At 35.4% G+C, this 22,817-nt stretch overlaps 1 protein-coding gene and 1 pseudogene across 1 annotated transcript; one reads left to right on the top strand and one right to left on the bottom strand.

The window, feature by feature from the left end:
- Positions 1–11,922: 11,922 nt before the first annotated feature.
- Positions 11,923–14,479, bottom strand: LOC141647817 (G-type lectin S-receptor-like serine/threonine-protein kinase At2g19130; annotated as a pseudogene).
- A 3,357-nt stretch (positions 14,480–17,836) lies between these two features.
- On the top strand, positions 17,837–18,244 carry LOC141649431 (uncharacterized). The gene has a single exon (XM_074458121.1). It carries the CDS (start codon positions 17,837–17,839, stop codon positions 18,242–18,244), a length of 408 nt encoding a protein of 135 aa, XP_074314222.1.
- Positions 18,245–22,817: the final 4,573 nt, after the last annotated feature.

Below are 22,817 nucleotides of genomic sequence, written 5' to 3'. Positions count from 1 at the left end.
TGAGTAGCTAAATTTCCTAGTCTAAAGGCTAGGGGAGCCATGCAAAATCGAACATATAGAATGATTAAATAAAGTTCATAATAATATTGATCAATTGTTTCCATCACATGTTTGCTTTGTTACGCTTAATCTTAGATTATCGGCCGTAGTCGTAGATTAAATTTGTTCATTCGTTCTAAAGTCGAGAGGAACGGAATTGAATTAGACTAAACATGTGTGGTAGGACGACCTAGTCATGGACGAGAGTTTTTCTAGGACCCGGTCTATGGTTGATACTAATACCGTAAGGTGGGTATCTTTAAGCTTAAACAATTGACAAAATTATTAGTATCGAGTTTAACATGTTCATATGTTCACCTTTGTATGAGTGACCCGAACCCTTTAGACTATCTTTTATCATATTATTTACATTGAATTTTAATTAATCATCAACCAAACAAACCAAACCCAAATCGTAATCGACCTTGATAAAAATCTACCTATATCAATTCACGATGTAATTCCCGTTTCCTTGTGTTCGACCCCTATCACTACACTAATTTGTGTCTAGGGAAATTATATTTGCATAGGTACGCGATAAACCTATCAGACTTAGACTTAGGACAAGCAATGTTTAAGCATGGCATGACAATTCCTTGGTCTAAACTCTCCTCTATCCCAACTGTGTTGTTTACCCCTAAACATTCCCTTTTAGCTAAAGCCTCATGGTTTTCAGGCCTTGCTAAGCTCTTCTCCACACACAAAGCTAACTCAAGCAATTCACCATATGAATGCATCATTTCTAATTTAATCCTCCTAGCAATTTCAGATTTCAAGCCATTGTAAAATCTGATTACCTTTAGAAAAGAACTTACTTCATTGTTATACACAAAGTGTAATTCCTCAAATAATCTAGCATACTCATGAACACTCAAGGAATTTTGTTTAAGGGTCTTAAGTTCTGTCAACAAATTATCCATGGTAGAAGAAGGTAGAAACTTTATTCTTGTAACACCCCTGATTTTCGGTTAAATTAAAATTTACTTTTACTTATAAAGCAGGCCGAAATACAGAGATATTATAATTAATATACAAAGTCTCTTATTACAAATCCATTTTTAAAAGTAAATAATACAAGATAGAAAAATGAAATAAATCTTTCTTCGAAATCTTTAAGTAAAATCTCCACTTGAAATAAAATCCTTTTGAACTGCAGCGGAAGACCTGAAAGCAAAACCAAAACATAGAAAGGAACTAACCCCATGACGAGTAGCCCAAAAGGGAGAAAACACGTCAGCCGGAAAGCTGAGTAACAGATAATACCTCAATATAAGCAGAATAGTTTTTGGTCATGGCGTGGAAACACAGACACGTAAAAATAAAAATAAACAGAGAGAATAATAAAAACACTCCCCGTAAACTAATCTCAAGCTCAAAGCTACTCCACAATATAATGGACACTCTCGTCCCAATAATTAATTCAATCTCAACTCTCTACTCCATCTCATTCATTACTCCGTCTCACTCATTACTCCGTCTCATAATATAATACTCCCAAGTAACCAAGCATCGTATTCTCATCGTCGAACCTCAGCCAAGAACAAGGGATGAGTGAACTGGCGGATAAAACCCGCGAAACAATATTTCCATCTCAATGTCAATTTCAATCTCAGAACAGATCTCAATAACCAGGGTCACTCTGGACAGTAAACACAATATGGCACAACGGCCTCATAACTCAATACCAGTAACCAATCTCAATCTCAATTTCAATATCAATATTGTCAAAAGGTCCAATAATAGACCATGCTCAACACTTAGAATAAAACTCCATGCTACTCACCCACATGCCAAGGTCAAAGAATACGACAACGATAACACAATTACCGAGAAATCCAAACATCCAATCCCATATACATTGTGTCACATGAGCATTCAATCCTAAATATGATTTTATCTCACAGGCCATATGACAAACTCAATATTAGCATTATAATAATGTATTAACCTGCCTCTCGTTTCTTTCTCTCGAATAAACTTGCCTGCACCTAAGGTTATTTGGATTAAACCCCCACTACAATACACTCAATAATTTCCTTTCATGGTCTGTGACAAACGGCCTCACTAACTACAACAAAAGAAATTTCGTAAACAACTCTGAACTAACCACTGTTATTAACCCGTCTCACAAACAATAAAATAATAATATAGAAAACAAAATATTATAACTACCAATAAAATTAATAATCACAATTATTATAAATAATCATCTTGATCATCAAAAGTCGATGAATACAAACAAATAGATAAACAAGCAACCCCGAACAATAATAAGAGTAATAAGATCGGTAGAATCGTGTTACCTTAAGTTATGGCTCCCAAAAATATCACAATACAAGTAATATTTGTAAGATGCGAATAAAGGACAGAGTATGGAATCAAAGGATAGAAGATGAACAACGAAGACCCAGTACAAAAAATAATAATATGGTGAGAGCCCACTACTTTGCAATCATGATGATGAATTTGTTAGAGTAACATTTTTTTTTTTTGAATTCTTAGATGATGGAACATGGCATGAACAATAATATGACGGCTCAATGGGAAATAAATTAGGGAATGACCTATTGAGCTTATATTAGAAGCAGACAAATTAAGGGAAAGCGAAAACGGGTCAACGAATAAAAAAAAAGGGTTTATAAATTTATTTTCCAAATATCACATTAGAATAACAACAGTATTAATTATAAAAATATCCAATATATTTGGGATATTACAATCGTCCCCTCTTAAAAAGAACTTCGTCCCGAAGTTCGAGCTTAGAAAATTAAAACAAAATTAGAAATTTGAGTGGTATTACATTTTCGAAATCTTTAAGTAAAATCTCCACTTGAAATAAAATCCTTTTGAACTGCAGCGGAAGACCTGAAAGCAAAACCAAAACACAGAAAGGAACTACCCCCATGACGAGTAGCCCAAAAGGGAGAAAACACGTCAGCCGGAAAGCTGAGTAACAGATAATACCTCAATATAAGCAGAATAGTTTTTGGTCATGGCGTGGAAACACAGACACGTAAAAATAAAAATAAACAGAGAGAATAATAAAAACACTCCCCGTAAACTAATCTCAAGCTCAAAGCTACTCCACAATATAATGGACACTCTCGTCCCAATAATTAATTCAATCTCAACTCTCTACTCCATCTCATTCATTACTCCGTCTCACTCATTACTCCGTCTCATAATATAATACTCCCAAGTAACCAAGTATTGTATTCTCATCGTCGACCTCAGCCAAGAACAAGGGGTGAGTGAACTGGCGGATAAAACCCGCGAAACAATATTTCCATCTCAATGTCAATTTCAATCTCAGAACAGATCTCAATAACCAGGGTCACTCTGGACAGTAAACACAATATGGCACAACAGCCTCATAACTCAATACCAGTAACCAATCTCTATCTCAATTTCAATATCAATATTGTCAAAAGGTCCAATAATAGACCATGCTCAACACTTAGAATAAAACTCCAAGCTACTCACCCACATGCCAAGGTCAAAGAATACGACAACGATAACACAATTACCGAGAAATCCAAACATCCAATCCCATATACATTGTGTCACATGAGCATTCAATCCTAAATACGATTTTATCTCACAGGCCATATGACAAACTCAATATTAGCATTATAATAATGTATTAACCTGCCTCTCGTTTCTTTCTCTCGAATAAACTTGCCTGCACCTAAGATTATTTGGATTAAACCCCCACTACAATACACTCAATAATTTCCTTTCATGGTCTGTGACAAACGGCCTCACTAACTACAACAAAAGAAATTTCGTAAACAACTCTGAACTAACCACTGTTATTAACCCGTCTCACAAACAATAAAATAATAATATAGAAAACAAAATATTATAACTACCAATAAAATTAATAATCACAATTATTATAAATAATCATCTTGATCATCAAAAGTCGATGAATACAAACAAATAGATAAACAAGCAACCCCGAACAATAATAAGAGTAATAAGATCGGTAGAATCGTGTTACCTTAAGTTATGGCTCCCAAAAATATCACAATACAAGTAATATTTGTAAGATGCGAATAAAGGACGGAGTATGGAATCAAAGGATAGAAGATGAACAACGAAGACCCAGTACAAAAAATAAAAAGAAAGATTAATATGGTGAGAGCCCACTACTTTGCAATCATGATGATGAATTTGTTAGAGTAACTTTTTTTTTTTTTTTTGAATTCTTAGATGATGGAACATGGCATGAAAAATAATATGACGGCTCAATGGGAAATAAATTAGGGAATGACCTATTGAGCTTATATTAGAAGCAGACAAATTAAGGGAAAGCGAAAACGGGTCAACGAATAAAAAAAAGGGTTTATAAATTTATTTTCCAAATATCACATTAGAATAACAACAGTATTAATTATAAAATATCCAATATATTTGGGATATTACAATCGTCCCCTCTTAAAAAGAACTTCGTCCCGAAGTTCGAGCTTAGAAAATTAAAACAAAATTAGAAATTTGAGTGGTATTACAATTCTCATATTCCTTTCAAGTTTAAACCAAGAACATATTCTAACTTTCCCTTCCATCCTCCTTGAAAATGTAAGAGTATTATACCACATTAAAGCAACACCCTTTAAAGAAGACACAACCAGTTTACACTTCTCTTTATCAGAAAAACACTTGTTCTCGAAATAGCATTCAACATCAAACAACCAAGACACAAATGCTCTACTGTTTTCACCATTAAAGGAAGGAAGTAATGATGTGTTACCTTTACTTCTAAGGTTAGGAGAGGAATTAGAACACTCATAGGGCAGGAGGTGTTCTCCTTGATACAAATCAGGAGGTTTTGGTTCCCTTGGAACACCATGGGTGCTTGTTGCACTCCTTGTATGCACATCAACTTCATACCCTTTTGTTAGAGCTTGCAACTTCACCATAGCTGCTTCTAATGACTTGGAAATGGAACCAAGATCACAAGGCTTCATCTTTGAGCATGGAAAATAGGGTACAACACCAATAGCTACTGATTTTCCCATGAAAAATCAGAATGACAACAACTTAAGTAAAACTGATTTTTCAAGAAACAAACCAAAGCTTTGAAAACCTCTCTTCACTCATTGGGTTGTTTTTGTAGTTTTAGATGTAGTTAGGAAAGATGAACACTCAACCAAAGCTCTGATACCAATTTGAAGTAAAATGTCAAGGACTCGATTTTGGACATAATTAGACTCGAAAATGGGTTGTGTTTGTGACTGAAATGGACACGAAAAACAATGAACCAAACAAGGATATGACTTAGGCGAGATCACGAAGCAAGCCTAAGCCTAGGAATCTCGTCCAAGATCACGAAGTAAGGACTAAATTCCGCCCCAAAGCACTAAGCAAATGGAGGGTTTTCCGCACTAAGCAAGAAGAATTTTAAGTAGAAAACTCAGTTTTCAAACTCGGGTTTTTTCATCAACTCAAATCTGAAATTCTCATTAGGTTTGCTTGGTTTATATAGACCAAGCCTTACAATCTTGACCCTTGATTACAATCTACATCTAAGGGCCACAAAAGGCCTATAAAATACTACAACAAATAGCTAAAGTATCTTACACAAAGTTGAATACAAGACAAGCAAACTAACTAGAAAACAATAAAGCATAAAGTAATAAAGGTGGAAGGTTGTTCTTGTTGTTTTGGGATGTGAGTAGGTTAGGTCCTTTGCAGCACAAGGGCTTTAAGATCATAGAAGTATCGTGGCTTGGGGCAGGTGCAACTTTAAAGCAAAGTAAAGAAACAACAACCCAAAAGGAGGACCACAAGAGGTCACTTTCAATGTTCAGAAATTGTTGTTTGCTTTTCATATGCAAAAAGTCTTCTTATTCTAAAACAAGACTTCTCTTCCTCCACTCCATGACATTATAACTCTTTGAAGATCATAGGATAACTTGGACGTGCCCTTTAAGACAAGGAAAGTGGACTTGCAGACCCTTGTTGCACACAGGTACAAAACGGCCTTATCAATGACATTTCAAGATTTAGCTCTATATTGTAGAAGCCATAACTCTTAGCTCATATTGATAGAGGACACCTTCTAGGTATCATATGAAAGCTAAAGGAGTTATCTTTGCTCTCCAATTGGAATCACCCATAGACGTAACCTAGAACTCCAAATATTCAAGTTTGAGTGACAATAGGTCAATTCTGGATGTTCAGCATTCTTCCCCTGGAAAAGCAGTGACTTTGATCCCTCATATTTCCTAGCTGAGGTTGAGTCAAGATGCCCAATATGATTCAAATCAAAGCTAATAAAGTTAACTTTCATATGTAAAAAGAATCAACCTTAAACGTTGAGTAAAGCTTGAGTTATTGAACTTTTAGTTCACATAGGTCATGGGATGTCCAGTAATACGTAGTCTGTTTGCAACGGCCATAACTCAAGCTATGAACCTGATATGGTGGTGATTCAAAATCCATTGTTTATCTAAGATCCCAAGATTTCCAGTGACATAAGAATCACAAGCTTTTCATGAGCGCAACTTGAGATATAGAGTTTCGAAATTAGGCCTGATGTATTGATATTTTTGAAAGCTATATAGAAGCTTGCTTTCTTCCATTGAAATGTACTCAAATGTGGACTATTTCTTGGATTGTTTTCTTTGGAAATACCATGATAAACCTATGCTTCAACTCCTGTTGCAGGAGGGGGGGTGAATTGAGTATTTAAAAACTTATGCCCACTTTTTATTTTATATCAATGCAATTAATTACTTAAAGCTTATGGATTAAACTTTAACTAATTAACTAAGTGATTATGAACGTAATGAAATAAATGAAAAGGAAAACTGCAAAGACACACGATTTTGAAGTGGTTCAGCTTCACACGTCGAAGCCTACGCCTACTATTCTCGATTAATAATTTTAGTACCTTTCTCCGGATTACAAAATTATCAACCCAACTCGTATAACTAACTCTAGTTATAACTCAATTTGACTAGATATTCGGTATTGACTATCTTAAGTTACTAAGAAAGTGCTTGATTGTTCTTCTAGTGTTCACAATATGAACAAGTAAGAAACAATATTTAAGCGCTATTATCCAATAACTTAATTTCAAAAGTAATTGGAATAAAGAACCACACGACTTTTCAAAACAATTTTCGATTGCAAAATAATGATAAACTTAATTTGTTTGCAAGGATATTTTAAAGCTCAAGGTTGAAAAGTAATTTGAAAGAAAGAATAAGTGCTTGTATTTATAGTAGAGAGCAGATCTAGGTTTAGGAAGAAAACCCTAGATGCCGTGTGTGTGTCGTGAGAGGCAGGAAGGAGATTAGGTCAAATCTTCCTTAATCTGGGAAAGTAAGAAAGAATAAAAATAATATAAGGAGATAAGAAATCTCTAACAAATATTATTTTGATCTACTTTAACTCTTATCCAAGTAAGAAAAAGATCTTAATACATTTATTTATTCTAATAATATCTTAGTAAAAGATATGAATAAATATAAGGAGATAAAATATCTTTAGCAAATATTTTATCTAAGATTTTTTACCTAAACCCTATATAGCCGTGGATCTAGTGTAGATTAAGGAATAAATAAGATCTATCTTTTTCCTATTTTAATCTAACAATATTTTAGGTAAAAGACATACAATAAATATAAGGAGATAGAATATCTCTAACAAATATTTATTTAAGATCATTACCATAAAGCCCTAGATACTATATAGATCACGTGTGAAGTATATAGTAAGTAGGAGATCCAATCTTATTATTTAACCTAATGATATCTTTATACAATGGAAAAGAATAAATCAAATAATATATGAAGATAAAATATCTTATCCAAATATTATTACTAAGATTTATTCCAAACCCTAACTTGAACAAAGAGTATTCGAATAAGGAGGGAAAACGGCTCATAGGCCGGCCACCCAAACCGAAACCCTAGCTAAGATATTAGGTTAGATAATTAGGGTTTAGATATGAGTAAAAGGAAAACCCTAGATAGCATGACAACTCATAAGTTGTTTTACTAATCAATAGGATAATCTCAAACCCATTTGATCTATCATGTTCCAAATCACACTCTACTATAAACATACTTTTCTTTAAGGATTTTATTATTTAAGCTTTGAAAAATATATTTTAAAAATATTAAAATCGTGTTCTTCATATTGCAGCTCAAAGTTATAGTAGAATCACATATAACTTTGAGTTCAACTAGTAAAGTTATAACTAAAACAGCTATAACATTACTTGTCAAAATTACTTCTAAAATTACCATTATCGAATGATGACCTATACTAGCTAATCTTCCTGGAGATCTTCAGTAGTAGAATCATCTCTTCATCTTGATCATAAGCTCTTCATCTTGAGCTTGTTATAGACTTGATCGAGCCTTTTGCTTAAGTGATCATCATACTTGAAACTTGTTACAGTTACTATGACGCTTTAAGAATCTTCAATGTTATAGCTCAAGCTGCTATAACATTACTTGAACGATGCTTCACAAATCTTCAATGTTATAGCCAGAGTTGCTATAACATTACTTGCTAAACTTATAACCTAAGTCAATCTAACGAAGACTAAACAAACGATTACGAGCAAGAGTATATATATAATATGAAGCACATACTTGTAATTATCAAAACTTAAACATATATCTATATTGTCCAACATTAGAGTTCTGGAATTTCAATCGATGTCCATGACCCATCTCAAGGGAAGCCGTGGGTATGGTGGGTTGGGTTTGGACCGTGGTGTGGCGGATAGGGTATGTAGTGGCTGTGGGTGGAACGGTACCTGCTTCAGGTGTAATGTGTGAAGGTGTGGTCGGTTTTGGGGAAGAAATTGACTGGTTGGTTGGTGGTTTGGATACGGTAGAGGGTGACGAAGTGGGAGCATTTGTTTGGGGTTGATTAAGAAGAACGACTTGGTCAATAGGTTGTAAGGTGTCACGTAAAAACGATGTGGAAGTGTCATCATCGTCATGAATATTAAGAGTTTTATAGGGAAAATTGTTTAGACTTTTCGCATAACAAAGACATCCAAAGATACGAATATTTTCCATGGGAGGAGGTTTATTAAAAAGCATTTCATACGATGTTTTGCCTTTAAGAAAAGATGTCGGGGTGCGATTTATTAAATGAACAGCGGCTTAGACACATTCGCCCCAAAAATATATAGGTAAACTAGCTTGAAATAAGAGAGCACGAGCGACGTTTAAAATGTGTCGATGTTTGCGTTCGACCTGACCATTTTGTTGAGAGGTGTCTACATTAGAAGTTTGGAAAATGACCCCATTTGTATTGAAAAATTTTATAAGAGATGTAAATTCGGTACCATTATCGCTTCGCAAAATTTTTATCTTTTTATGAAATTGACGTTCGACCATGGCGAAAAAATTTAATAAAGTTTGTTGGACGACACTTTAATGACGTAGTAAATAGACCCAAGTAGACCGCGAAAAATCGTCGACAATAGTTAAAAAATACTGCGACCCACATGAGCCATTTTCAGAGTATCGACCCCATAAGTCACAATGTATCAAATCTAAAATAGAATCAGCTTTATTCGAGCTTAAAGAAAAATGTTCACACGTTTGTTTCGCGCGGAGTCAAATGTCACAAGTTTTACTGTAAAAAAATGAGAATTAGAACGCGAGTTTTTTGAAATAAAAGGTAAATAACTGGAAATATTTGAGGATGGATGCCCCAACCTTTGGTGCCATAATTCTACGGAATCAACCGAACCCACCGCACATGCTCTAGCCTTTTCGTCTCGGACTCCCGTCATATAGTATAGCCCCTCACGTTGCTCACCCGCTCCAATCACCGTCTTCGAGGAACGGTCCTGTATTAGACAAAGTTTGTGGGAAAATTGAATAGCGAGCGTGTGATCCAACAGAAGACTAGAAACAGATAGTAAATGACAATGTAAATTAGCGGCATATAAAATATTTTTAGGACCAGTCGTGATGACAAGCGTATGTCACCCGATTGCGTTGCGGTAGTAATGTCACCGTTTGGCAAACCTACTGACAATGGCTGGATAGTATGTATATTAAAAAAATGAGATAGACAACCTGACATATGATGGGAAGCTCCCGTGTCAATAATCCAAGAAGATAAAGGAATAGAATTAATGTTACCATGGAGACGATCAGATGGTTTCGCTTTGTGTTGCTGCCATAAGCGGGTTAACTCAGCAAGCTCCGTCGGATTAAGAGTATTGAGATCGACATTGTCTAGGTTAGCCAACGAGGATGTAGAAGGAGCCGCATGTGTATTGGGCGTAGGCTGACCAGACGCCATATGTGCACGTGGCCGAGTAGCAGCGGTGGTTTGCCGAGTTCGATCAAGCGAACCTCGTCAACGAGCATCCGAGACAAACACAGCTTTGTTAAGATCTGTATCATTTGGATTAACAAAAATAAGGTCTCGAGGGCGATTACCTCACCATTCGGGAAAATTTCCCGTCACCTGAAAACAATATTGAAGGGAGTGTCCGGATTTTTTACACGCATCACAGTAGTATTTTGATATATTATTAGATGACTCATCATTAGTATATGTACCACGACCTTTATTTGGATTGCACCCCCCCCCCCTCCCGGCCCCGCGATGTACGTGAGTTATTATGGACACGAGTTGCAAACGCCATAATGTCGGGTTTTGATTCGGTATTAATTTGAGACAAATTACGTACCCCTTCCTGTAAAAGGCGGTTATAAATAAGATCTAAATTGGGAAGAGGATTAGTACCGATAATTTGAAAGCGAGCATTATCATAGCGATCGTGAAGACCAATTAAGAAATTCCTAACCCATTTCTTGTCTCGCCGAGCATCCATTTTAGCAACCCAGTCACAGGGACAAGCAGAGCACGAGCAGTCGGGAAGGGGATCGTATTCTAAAATTTCGTCCCAGATTGTCATGATTCGACCATAGTAGTCAAATAAAGACTCGTTGGGGGCCCTGTCGACAAGCCATCAGGTCTACCTCGAGATGATACACTCGTGCATCGTTGCATTGACAGAACCGGTTCTTAATGTCAGTCCATATTTGTTTTGCTTCAGGGCGACACGAGTTTGCTTTACGAAGGGGTGGTTCAATAGAATTGTAGATCCAAGCGGTGACCAAGGCATTGGTGGACCGCCAGGATTCGAAATCAGTGGCGGCAACCGTTGGTTTTGGCACGGTGCCGTCTATGTAGCCAAGTTCGCCTTTGGCAAGCAAAGCGAGTTTAAAAGATCGAGACCATTCGTCATAATTTTTACCGTTGAAAACAACTTGTATGATATTCCCTCTGGGATTTTCGATATGAATAAGATTATATGAAGGAATGTTTTTCGATCCGATCGTCGTCGGAGTTTTGCATGATGCTTAAGGGACAGACAGAGGAAACGATGTGAAGAAAGGGTTTGTGTTGTTTATTTTTATTTTTTTTATTTTTTTAGAGAATAATTAAACCTGATACTATACCATATCAGAAGATTGAGATTGTGTAGAATATGAGTAATTGTATTTTATTCAACTTGTGTTTACATTGTGTATGTACTAGCTATATATACTTGAGCGTAATATCTACAAAGACGGAAATAATATGCAACAGTTATAATATCTACAAATATGGAAGGGGAAGATTATAGCTTTGATTGAGAGGATCCTAGCCAACGGCTAGTCTTTGAAGAGCAACGGCTGAATGCTTGTTAATATAAGAACTAGAACTGGAGGATTAAATTCTCGTCGCAATTTTGATTGTGAGCATCCGTAAGTAACCATACTGTGTATTCAAAGCAGGAGCCTTGTTTATTGCAATAAATATATTCGAACCATAAAAAAGATTATATAAATGAGAAGATCGAAAAAACATTATGTGGAAATTCAGAATCTTATGAATAGAACTCTAGGAAGTAGCAAGAGCATATGAGGAGGTACCCGGGGCAAGAGACGAAGTAGGCCGAGGCATAGCTAGTCTGCTCTGTCAATGGCTGGTCGGACGAGAGTTCTGAGAAAAACATAATGCTTTCTTCATTACCAACAAACACTTGTAGAGACCGAGGAATGGGAGGCATATCCACATCCAAAAACCCTTCAAGAACTTGAACAATATGTCCCATTGATGGTCTATGATCTTCCTCATCTTGAATACACCAACATGCTAGTTTACATACTCTACTTACTTGATCTTTCTCTCCATCACCTTCTAATATAGGGTCTAGAAGGGTTAATATATCTTCTCCTTCAGCTAATTTGGTCATAGCCCAAGTCGGGAAGAATTCAAACTTTGTTTGAACTAGCATTTCTTCGACCGAAACTAGCTCGAAAAGCAAGATTCCATAGCTATACACATCTGCTTTTGCAGTGATTGCCAACCCTGAAATCCATTCCGGGGCTAGGTATCCTCGTGTGCCTCTGATTGTCGTCAACACTCGACTAAACTCCCTTCCAACAAGCTTAGCTAACCCAAAATCTGCCACCTTTGCACAAAACTCGGAATCCAGAAGAATGTTTTCTGGCTTAATGTCACAGTGTATAATACAATCCCTACATTTTTCATGTAGGTAAGCCAATCCTCTTGCTATTCCAATTGCTATTTGATACCGAAGTTTCCAACTTAAGATCTGCGAATTCTCTTTTTTAAAGAGATGGGTATTCAAAGACCCATTTGGCATATATTCGTACACCAAAGAATCTTTTTGTTCCTTCGAGCAAAACCCACGAAGCGTAAAGATTAACATGTTGAATGTTCCCTATTGCACTAACTTCTGTTCTAAATTGCTTCTCTCCATGAGTAAAACTAATACATTCAAGTTTCTTCACTGCAATGTCAGTTAAATCAGGCAATGTCCCTTTGAAAACAAATCCAAACCCGCCTTCCCCTAACTTGTGTAAGAAATTCTTAGTCGACAATTGCAGATCTCTGTACCCAAATCTCGTTAATGAGGTCTCCATTGTTTTTGCAGCAATGACTAACCGCCTTTTTTGTCTCCAGTTGGTAACAAATCCAAGAACTAATACAAGTACCAAACCAATTACCAGACCCATGACAATACCAAGAACCAATATTTTATTCCCAGTAGTTGTCGGAATCTCTGTGGCCGCTATTCTAATATAAAGAGTTTTCCCAATCGGATCGGTGTCAAGCAAGTTGTTTCATATTAAGTAGTTCTCCAAACCATACGAACAACCATCGATTCATAAGCATAAGCGATACAAGAACAATTACTTAGACAAGTCGATTCACATTCTTGTAAACTCGGAGTTGGAGCAAATTGTGGATGTTCTGGCAAAACCTTACTAGGACTCATCAAAAACTTATCCCCACTACTATCATTCCCATGAAACTGGCATGAAAGCCTGGTTTTTCTAGAACACCCTCCAGAATAATCATTCAAATTCCAATCGTTGGTAAATTTCGGGTCAAACCCTTGTAAGCAATGACAATACGGAAGAGAGGTTTGGTTGCAATATCCAAAAGCCCCGCAATACGAGTAGACATCACATTGCTTTGACCTGGCCGTGACCGAAAAAGAACCCATTGCTGAATACTTTCAACCCATGTTAATTGCTTAAGTTGCCCTGAAATATCCATAACTAGCCTTGTTTTGAAAGAAGGGTTAACAACCCAATACGTGATATAACTCTCGTTCTCATTATCGATATAGTCGAAACTATAAAGCTGTGATTTTAGAAACCTTAGTTCAGAATCGATGAATATCCTTTGATCTGGAAGCCATAGACCACTAGTCCAATATAATCGAGATTGATTCCATAACATGATAAACTGACTAGCATTCGGATCACGTTCTATGGTGAAAAGACCTGTTGTAGGATCGTCTAAGTTGGTCCAAGACGTTAGACTACTCATCCACTTGGTTTTTTTGTTCAAACCCAGCTTACTATTTGGCATAAATGTATCAGTTGGGTTGTCAAAGCTCTCCCAAAGGAGATTACCTGAACTTTGACTTGAGTTTTTCGCGTATCTTAAAACAAGATTCCCATCATCTTGGAGTATTGATACTATAGAATTATTATTATTATTGTTGGAGGTATTCAAGTTCAAGTTTGTAGACCAAATCAGAGATTCAGACTCACCAGAAACAAGTGCTAAATTTCCGTGACTAGATATTTTCAAGGAAGATGAATACTTGTCAGAAACAGGGTTGTTTCGATTTGCTACCCAAACCACAGTTTTGACGGGGATATTCTTGTACCATATGCCAATGTAGTAGTCTGAAGAGTTACCTGGTTTGAAAAATCCTAGTTCGAAGGAGCCGTTTGCTGAAATTATTGTTTGGTCACCTGAGATATACTTATTTGCTGTGATGGTGTCATCTCCATGGCAGCAAAGAAATGTTACAAGCAAGAAAACTGAGAGCTTACCAAAATATTTAGCTTGAAAACTACTCATGATAATATTCATAGCTTTAAAATTAAAATAACTTACAAAACATACTACTTGGGAGCAAAGAGTTAATGAAATATATTTAATTTCCAAGAAATTTATGTTAGTGATTAATTAGATAACATCACCCATAACTCCATAAGCAACAAACTACGGGTCATATTTTATTTGGCAGGTGAGAAAAGTTGTGTGATATATATAAGTATTATTTCATAACGATTACTTTACTATATACTAATGCACTAATTCTCGTATGATACGATCTCACATGAGAGCAGAGGACTTGCTTTATGGGAGTTTTATTATTTTGTAGCCACGTTAATTAGACTTGGTCATCTAAAGTATATAGATAAAGCAGTCTGATTTGTAAACCCAATATACCTAATCCTCCACCCATAGGACATCAAATTGACTACAAGCAAGAAAATTTCAGCTGGAAATAATAGATGGTGTTTCTTTTGGGATTAATTTAACAAGTGTGTGTATCCATGATTCATGGTTGTTGGACTCATCTTAGATCCTTGTGGGTCGGTACCAAACACATTATTAGTGAACCACGTAATATGTTATATTTATTCACGTTCTTTATCATATCTCTTACCTCCGTTATAAAAGAAAGGTGAAAATAATCAAAAGATCATCCCATTCACACTCAAAGGCATTCGCAAGATTATACTCATAAGCAATTACGAGTATGTTTGTGTGTGCGACAAATATTGAAATATATACTATCTTGGATATGTTTGTGTGTGCGACAAATATTGAAAATGAGTATTTGACAAAGCTTCATAAAATTAGATTATGGAGATTATAATTGTCGTGTACAATTATATGATATCTAAAAGTTGAGATGATTAATGAATGAATAATGTGTATATTTTGTTTGAACGAGTATGTTTGTCACTAATTTGTGGCGTGACAACATGTAGGAGAAGACGTTCAATTTATTATTTGATAAAATTATTCATTATGTTTAGATTTGATATTTCAGTTATGTGAAGTATGTATCTAAGAAATATTTTGATTGTGGGGTACATAGAAAATGACGAGTGTATGTTTTATACATGATTAACTGACCAAAATATTGTAGTGTATTCTGTTGGTCACGTCACTTAGCTTATACCACACTATATGAGATTATGATGATTGTTATTATATGAGTAAAGTGTAAAATTGTTTTTGTAAAATATTGTGGATTTGCAAAGAGTAAATATAAGTGAAACAATCATCGAGATTCGTTGTTTTCTAATATAAGAATGATGATGTATATAGAGACTTTAGTAAATAATGTGATTTGTATTCTGTTGGTCACGTCACTTAGCTTATACCACACTATATGAGATTATGATGATTGTTATTATATGAGTAAAGTGTAAAATTGTTTTTGTAAAATATTGTGGATTTGCAAAGAGTAAATATAAGTGAAACAATCATCGAGATTCGTTGTTTTCTAATATAAGAATGATGATGTATATAGAGACTTTAGTAAATAATGTGATTTTGGGTACAAAATCACAAACACTACGTGTATGTTTTACTCTATGTCAATTTATTAGAAAGAGAAAATAATAAAGAAGATTATTTGTTCTTTTAAACGATATGAGAGTGGAGCTCTATATTTAATTGGAACAATGATGCTAATGAATTATAAGAGAACATGTTTTGACTATTCTGATAAGTCTAATATGTATAAGGGTTATTTAACAGAAATACTCCAAACTATCGACCACCTTCTCAAAATACTCTGCACTTTAATTTAACTCACAATAAACCAAACTATTGACCTTATCTTCTCGTATCATACTCGAGACGTTTTTAACCTGTAAAAACAGGTAAAACATTGACTGGATCCATCACCACCAGTCCAACACTACATCACCCTCTCAACTTCATCCTTCTCTCATTTACACCATTTTCAACCACACTTCACCACCGTGGCCACCACTATCTCGTCGTCATCTTCTGCCCATTAAACTGCCATTCTCTCTATAATTAACACTAAAATCCACCATCAACACCATTCCTCCATTTACTCATTAAATAAATTCAACATTCAATCACTCAAAATTCAACACCATTCGGACTATAGCTACATTTCAGCTTCATCTACGTCACCACGCTCGCACCACCACACTCCTCTCTCCGATCACCACAAGAGCGCCTCTCCACCAGCCCAGATTCACATCACCTCCGTCACTCCCTCAATCGAACTACCATAAACCCCCATGAAAAACAATATCAACCCCAGCGGCACCAAACTTTGCCCAGAACCACTCGCAATTGCTGCGGGAGCATTAGAGTATAATGAAGATGAAGTCGAAATGTGTCCCAAATATTTTGAAGGATTCAAAATGTGCTCAATTCAAGTGAAAATGATAAATATTCAAGTGATTATGTTAACATGGGAAAGCAATGGAGGCGATGGAAGCATGTTCAAGTCGGCTATTTACTCTATAATTCCTTAGTTTCCTAAATTCAGCTTTCCTTATTCTAGTCAATAAATTTAAGGTAGTATTGTTATTTCCTTATAGTTTATTTCCTAATCTTAACAAAATTGTAATAAGGCAATTTGCCATATTAGGAGTAGGTTTTCTTAATCTGTTTAGGACGTTTTAGGGAAGTCTAGGGAAGGGAGGTCGTTTTCTATCTAGTATAAATAAGGGTCTTTTGTATTCAGTTTTTAAGATATACATACACATTGAGTTTGAGAATTAATACAAGTTTTCTTGTTGCTTATTGCTTGCGAGCTTTGAGTGTTTTATTTCTTTCTTGCGGGGGAGAGATAGAGTGTGAGTTGATCCTTGCGAGGTGAGAGTCACAAAAACTAGTCGTGTGTTACAATCAACTTTCTTGCGAGGGAGGACAGAGTGATCACGTCATATCCTTTTATTTTTTTCGTTCAATATCATATAAAAACCAAATAAACAGTTCAATTTCCGCTGCGTATTTTACAACATAAAACGAACAGTCCAACTGAAGAGTCTATTGATCCAAATACTCAAGGGGGGGGGGGGGTGAATTGAGGATTTAAAACTTTTGAAAGCTTTTTCGATTATGCGTATGTAATTGATTATTTAAAGTTTATTGATTAAACTTTAACTAATCAACTAATGAATGTAAAACGAAATATGCAAATGAACGAAAGAACGAGGAGACACACGGTTTTTGAAGTGGTTCAGTTTCACAAGTCGAAACCTACGTCCACTATTCTCGATTTATAAATTTAGTACCTTTCTACGGATTACAAATTTACTAACCCAACTCGTACAACTAACTCTAGCTGTAACTCAATGAGTACCGTTAAATAATCGAGTGTCTAACTTACGCTAATAAGAAACCACTTGGTTAATGCTGGAATAGCCGGAATACTCCCAAGCATTCATTGATCACTTGGTTAATGCTGCAGGGGGGAATGAATACCAAGGAAATATTGCATAAGATTGGCTACTGTTCTGATGACCGATGTATTCTCTGTGACAGTATGCCTGAAACCATTGATCATTTGTTCTCTAGCTGTGTTTACAGCTGCAAAGTCAAGCATATTCTTAAGAATTGGATTGGAAATAATTTGCCTACTCTCAGTCACCTGGCTGCAAGTGTTACTAATTATGTCCAGTGGAAAACAATGGCTGTTATCCTCAATGCGTATCATTATGCTATTTGGGCTCAAAGGAACAATGCTCGTGTAAACTACTGTCTTCTCAGACCTGAGGGAGTAGTGAAACAGATAGAAGAAGCTACCAGGGGAAGGATCAAGCTCAAGCTTGGTCAGGAGCTAGCTACGGCTAGAGTTGATTGTCTGAAATTCTTAGGAATTTAATTCATGTTTGAGTTGTAGTTTGGTCAGTAATAGCAGTTTTGAGGATCTTGTCATATATGCTATAATTGATATGGTTTTTGATATATAATATACATACTCACATTTTACCAAAAAAAAAAAATAAGAAAGCACTAATGATTCTTGCAAAGGTTCACGTTAATGAACAAGTAAGAAATCAACTAAGCACTATTATCTTATAACGATAACAATAAGAACGAGTATACGAGTTTAAAACACACGGCCTTTCAAAAATAACAAAACGGTTTTTCTGCTTTGAAAACACACGGTTTGCTTTGTAAAATTAAAATCAATTTTTATGCTTAAGGTCTCTCTTTTAAATGTTGTAAAGAGCAAAGTATTTATAGGAAGGAAAGAGCAAGGCGATTCGGTTTAAAGAAACCCTAATGACCGAATAATAGGAGATATGTTAACAAATCATATCTTCTATTATTTCTTTCCTAAAAGCCTAAAAGATAATAAAGAATATTCCAAAGGATAGAATATAATCTATTCAAATATTATCTTTACTATAAATTCTAAATATGATAAGATTTCCAAAAACAAGAATATCTTTTATCATAAACAAATATATTAAGCAAGATATATAAGATATGTAAAGATATTATTATGGAATAAAATCTTTACCAAATACACCTTAGGTTACACGAGATGCCACGGCTCATATGCCTCGTGACTCGTGCAAACCCTAGCTCAATATATGGGTTAGAATTTAGGTTTTAAGAGAGGCTTTGTTGAAACCCTAATTAGTAGCATGGTCCAACTCATAAGTTGACCCAACAAGACCACTAGTCAACGTTCAACATAAAACCGAACTCCGCACTAAACCGGGCTTTATTAAATAAATACTTTTATCAAAACATTTAAAATAAACTTTAAAAACAATTTTCAAAACAAATTTTAAACATTATAAGTCGTGTATAATAAACTCAGCATCTCAATGTTATAGTAGGAGAGCTATAACATTGAGCTCTTTTACTAGTAATATTATAGCTGCAAAGCTATAACTTTACTAATTCAAGAAACTCATTCTTGGTTATCATTACGAGATAATCACCTATACTATTCTAATCTTCAAGGAGATCTTCGAGTATAGGCTACGTCATCATCCAAGCTTGACTATTCTTTAGACGGACTCCGTCTTCATATAAATCTTGAATGAATCTTCACATTGTTTGATCTTGAATAGAGGCTTGAACATTTTATACTTCCATCACAATCTCCTTTGTTGCTTGTATTAGATAAGTTGATTCTAAAATACTTAGACAAATGATTACGCGCAACAAGTATATAAATTATAAAGCACCTTGACATCATCAAAATATAAACATATAAGCTATATGGTTCAACAAATTCCCCCTTTTTGATGATGGCAAGTCTCCTAATTTTTTGACTAAGTAAAGAGTTCCCCCTCAATATAATACCGTCATCTTAATAATAAAGATCAACGCAAGATCAAGACGATTAATCATAAAACCGAAACTTTAAGGACTTTAAGAGATAATTGGTCTTGACAAGGAGAAAGCTTAGGTAGATGCTTACCATAGACGTTCTTTCCCCCTCTTGACATCATCGAAAAGTCAAGAACAAAACTAAAATGACTAGAATAATATAAGACGAGACAAGAGATAAAACGTCATAAAGAGTAAAATTAGCACGCATAACTATAAGCATCTAGAAGATTAATTATCAAACAAACTTAAGAAAACATGTTAAAGCCGATGGGCCGAATGAAACACATGTTTAAAGAAACACTTGGGCCATAATCCACAAGTGTATGCCAAAATTGGGCCGAATGATAAGTTTGCAAAACACACCATGAGAAAACGAAAAAGAAAGCTAAAAATAGAAAGGGCTAAATATGGTTAGGCGAGGGTAGATCAAATGTTGCGGGTTTTATATGGGTTCACGTAGTCGGGCCGAGTACGATGCTCCAAGGCATCGAGACGATCAAATGAGCTCCGCACAAGTTGGGACATACTTTGAAGACTTCGTTCAAAGTTGAGCACCTTCAAGGACAAAGCTTTCGTGGCCTCCAATGTAAGCGATTGATCACTTGCCATAGCCTTTCCGTGCATGACCAACGCTCCACCTTGACTCGTGAGAAACGTGAGACGATCTCCATGTTGGAACACTTCCCCATGGATTGCCTTCAATTCCCGTTCAAAACCCTCTAGCCTCTTATCCACCTCATCCATCCAAAAATAAACCCGAGAATCATCCAAACCCGACTCCAAAGACCGTGATGGTCCAACACGTGACAAAACCGTAGCCAAGTTGGTTGAATGCTCCTCAAACTTCTGTTAGAAATCTATATCTCATTATACTCAACATATTCATATATGTGATGAATTAATTTAGTCATAAAATTAAATATTGATCTTATGCATGCAAACAAGAATAAGGATAAAGAAGAAATCGTCATTCTTACAATGAGAAATCGGATAAATGGGCACAAATGAGTTCGCCTACTCACTTGTTGTTGAGCTTCCTAAAATGGATGAACAAAGGATTCAAGTAGAGAATCTCTCCCAAGGAATAATACCCAAGATAACCTCTTAATAAAATTAATATTATTAATACTAGAACAATATTAATTTAAATGAAATTGACCCAAAAATATTTATTTTGGTCTCTTAATTTCGGTTAAGAGAAGGGAGAATAAGAAGTAATTTTTATCTCTCTAAAAATCTATATTTTTGATGTTAGAATGAATGAATAAATTACTAGTATGTATGTAGTGAATTATTAGGTAAAATGAGCAAAAGACCCTTGACCTTTTTCACTAGGAAAACCGGGTAGGGTGGGGTGGTGTTGGCCAATGCATGATCAAAGTACTCTTCACAAAAACAACTAGGTATGCATGGCTAGGTTTAGATAAATGATTATGCTTTCCACTTAAGAATTAATTAACACAATATTTAGCCTAAATCACCCCATATTTCGGTCTATTTAAGATAAAATGGATTCCATTTTATCTTTGTCAATTTTGTCAATTTGTCACATGTCACAAGTCATGTAAAATTGTTATGCATTTTTAACATATTAAAAATCAACGCATTAATAAAAATACGTCATATACAAGATCGACTTAGTAATTCATAATTACTTGTTCCAAAATAATTTACCAATTATAAATCACAACATCTTGTATTTATAATAAATTATTCATTCAAATGCAATTGTTTCCTAAAACAATAATTTCATCTAAGTAATAAAATAATTCGATCACTTAGACCGTATCTTATTTAATCAAATTATCATGAGATACGTAAATATTACTTCCAAAATCGTCCGTCAATTTTAAGTAATTTAATTAACCCGTATCGTCATACGATCAATTAAATAATCAATTAAGAGTGTTATCCTTTAGGTATGACCTAAGGGGATCAACTGATCACCACCGTCGCACGACAGTAATGTCAAACTCTAGTCAGCCAATCATTACGAATATGTGTGGACCAGTTGACAGTAAAATATTACTTCCCAATTGTATTCTTAAAATGAGACTTAAACATGTGATTATCATGATCGACAGTTGTGATCGCTTTATTGTCGGAGGACACATATTCCAACAATCTCCCACTTGTCCTCGACAAGTGTGCGTCACCAATTCTCTTGTCCTATTACTATCTCCCACTCAATGCAAGGTGTCTTTCAGGTCGTACTTGCAAGTGATCATATCGAGAGTGGTTTCCTCGATCTGGAGAATAACTGATTGACCGGATTTATCTACCATAGATATCTTCCGAGCGTGGCCACGCATTTCCAGTTCATTACTCCTCGAGTGGCCCTGAGATATTGTTATAAGCCTGACAAGGGGTGGACAATTCCTATCGCACTTATTCCCTTCGACTAGCCACAGCCATCATAACCCAAAATATGCCCATTTGACCCCATTTACGAAGGTCGTAGTAACACAAATCAAAGTTAATCTGTAACTGTGCCATCTTAGGAGAACAGTCTTTAGTCAAAAGAATCGACTCATTAGAATACTATAGTAGCTCTCGCCACGACCAGGCTATATAAATTTGCCAGAACTCTATAAGCGGTCATAAGGCCCGACAAGGTGTTCCTAACAGTCTGCCTATGTGATCGACTAGTTATCTCACATGACTTCTGTTGGAATATGTGTCCTCCGACAATAATGCGATCACAACTGTCGATCATGATGATCACATGTTTAAGTCTCATTTTAAGAATACGTGTGGGAAGTAATATTTTACTGTCAACTGGTCCACACATATCGGTAATGATTGGCTGACTAGAGTTTGACATTACTGTCGTGCGACGGTGGTGATCAGTTGATCCCCTTAGGTCATACCTAAAGGGTAACACTCTTAATTGAATATTTAATTGATCGTATGACGATACGAGTCAATTAAATTGCTTAAAATTGACGAACAATTTTGGGAGTAATATTTATGTGTCTCGTTGTAATTTGATTAAATTAGACACGGTCTAAGTAATCGAATTGTTTTATTGCTTAGATGAAATTATTGTTTACAGAAACAATTGAACTGAATGAATAATTTATTACAAGATGTTGTAATTT

The sequence above is a fragment of the Silene latifolia genome, chromosome 3 (genome assembly GCF_048544455.1).
Source record: "Silene latifolia isolate original U9 population chromosome 3, ASM4854445v1, whole genome shotgun sequence".
In the NCBI taxonomy this organism is placed as follows: domain Eukaryota; kingdom Viridiplantae; phylum Streptophyta; class Magnoliopsida; order Caryophyllales; family Caryophyllaceae; genus Silene; species Silene latifolia.
This window is presented reverse-complemented; position numbering and strand designations above follow the sequence as displayed.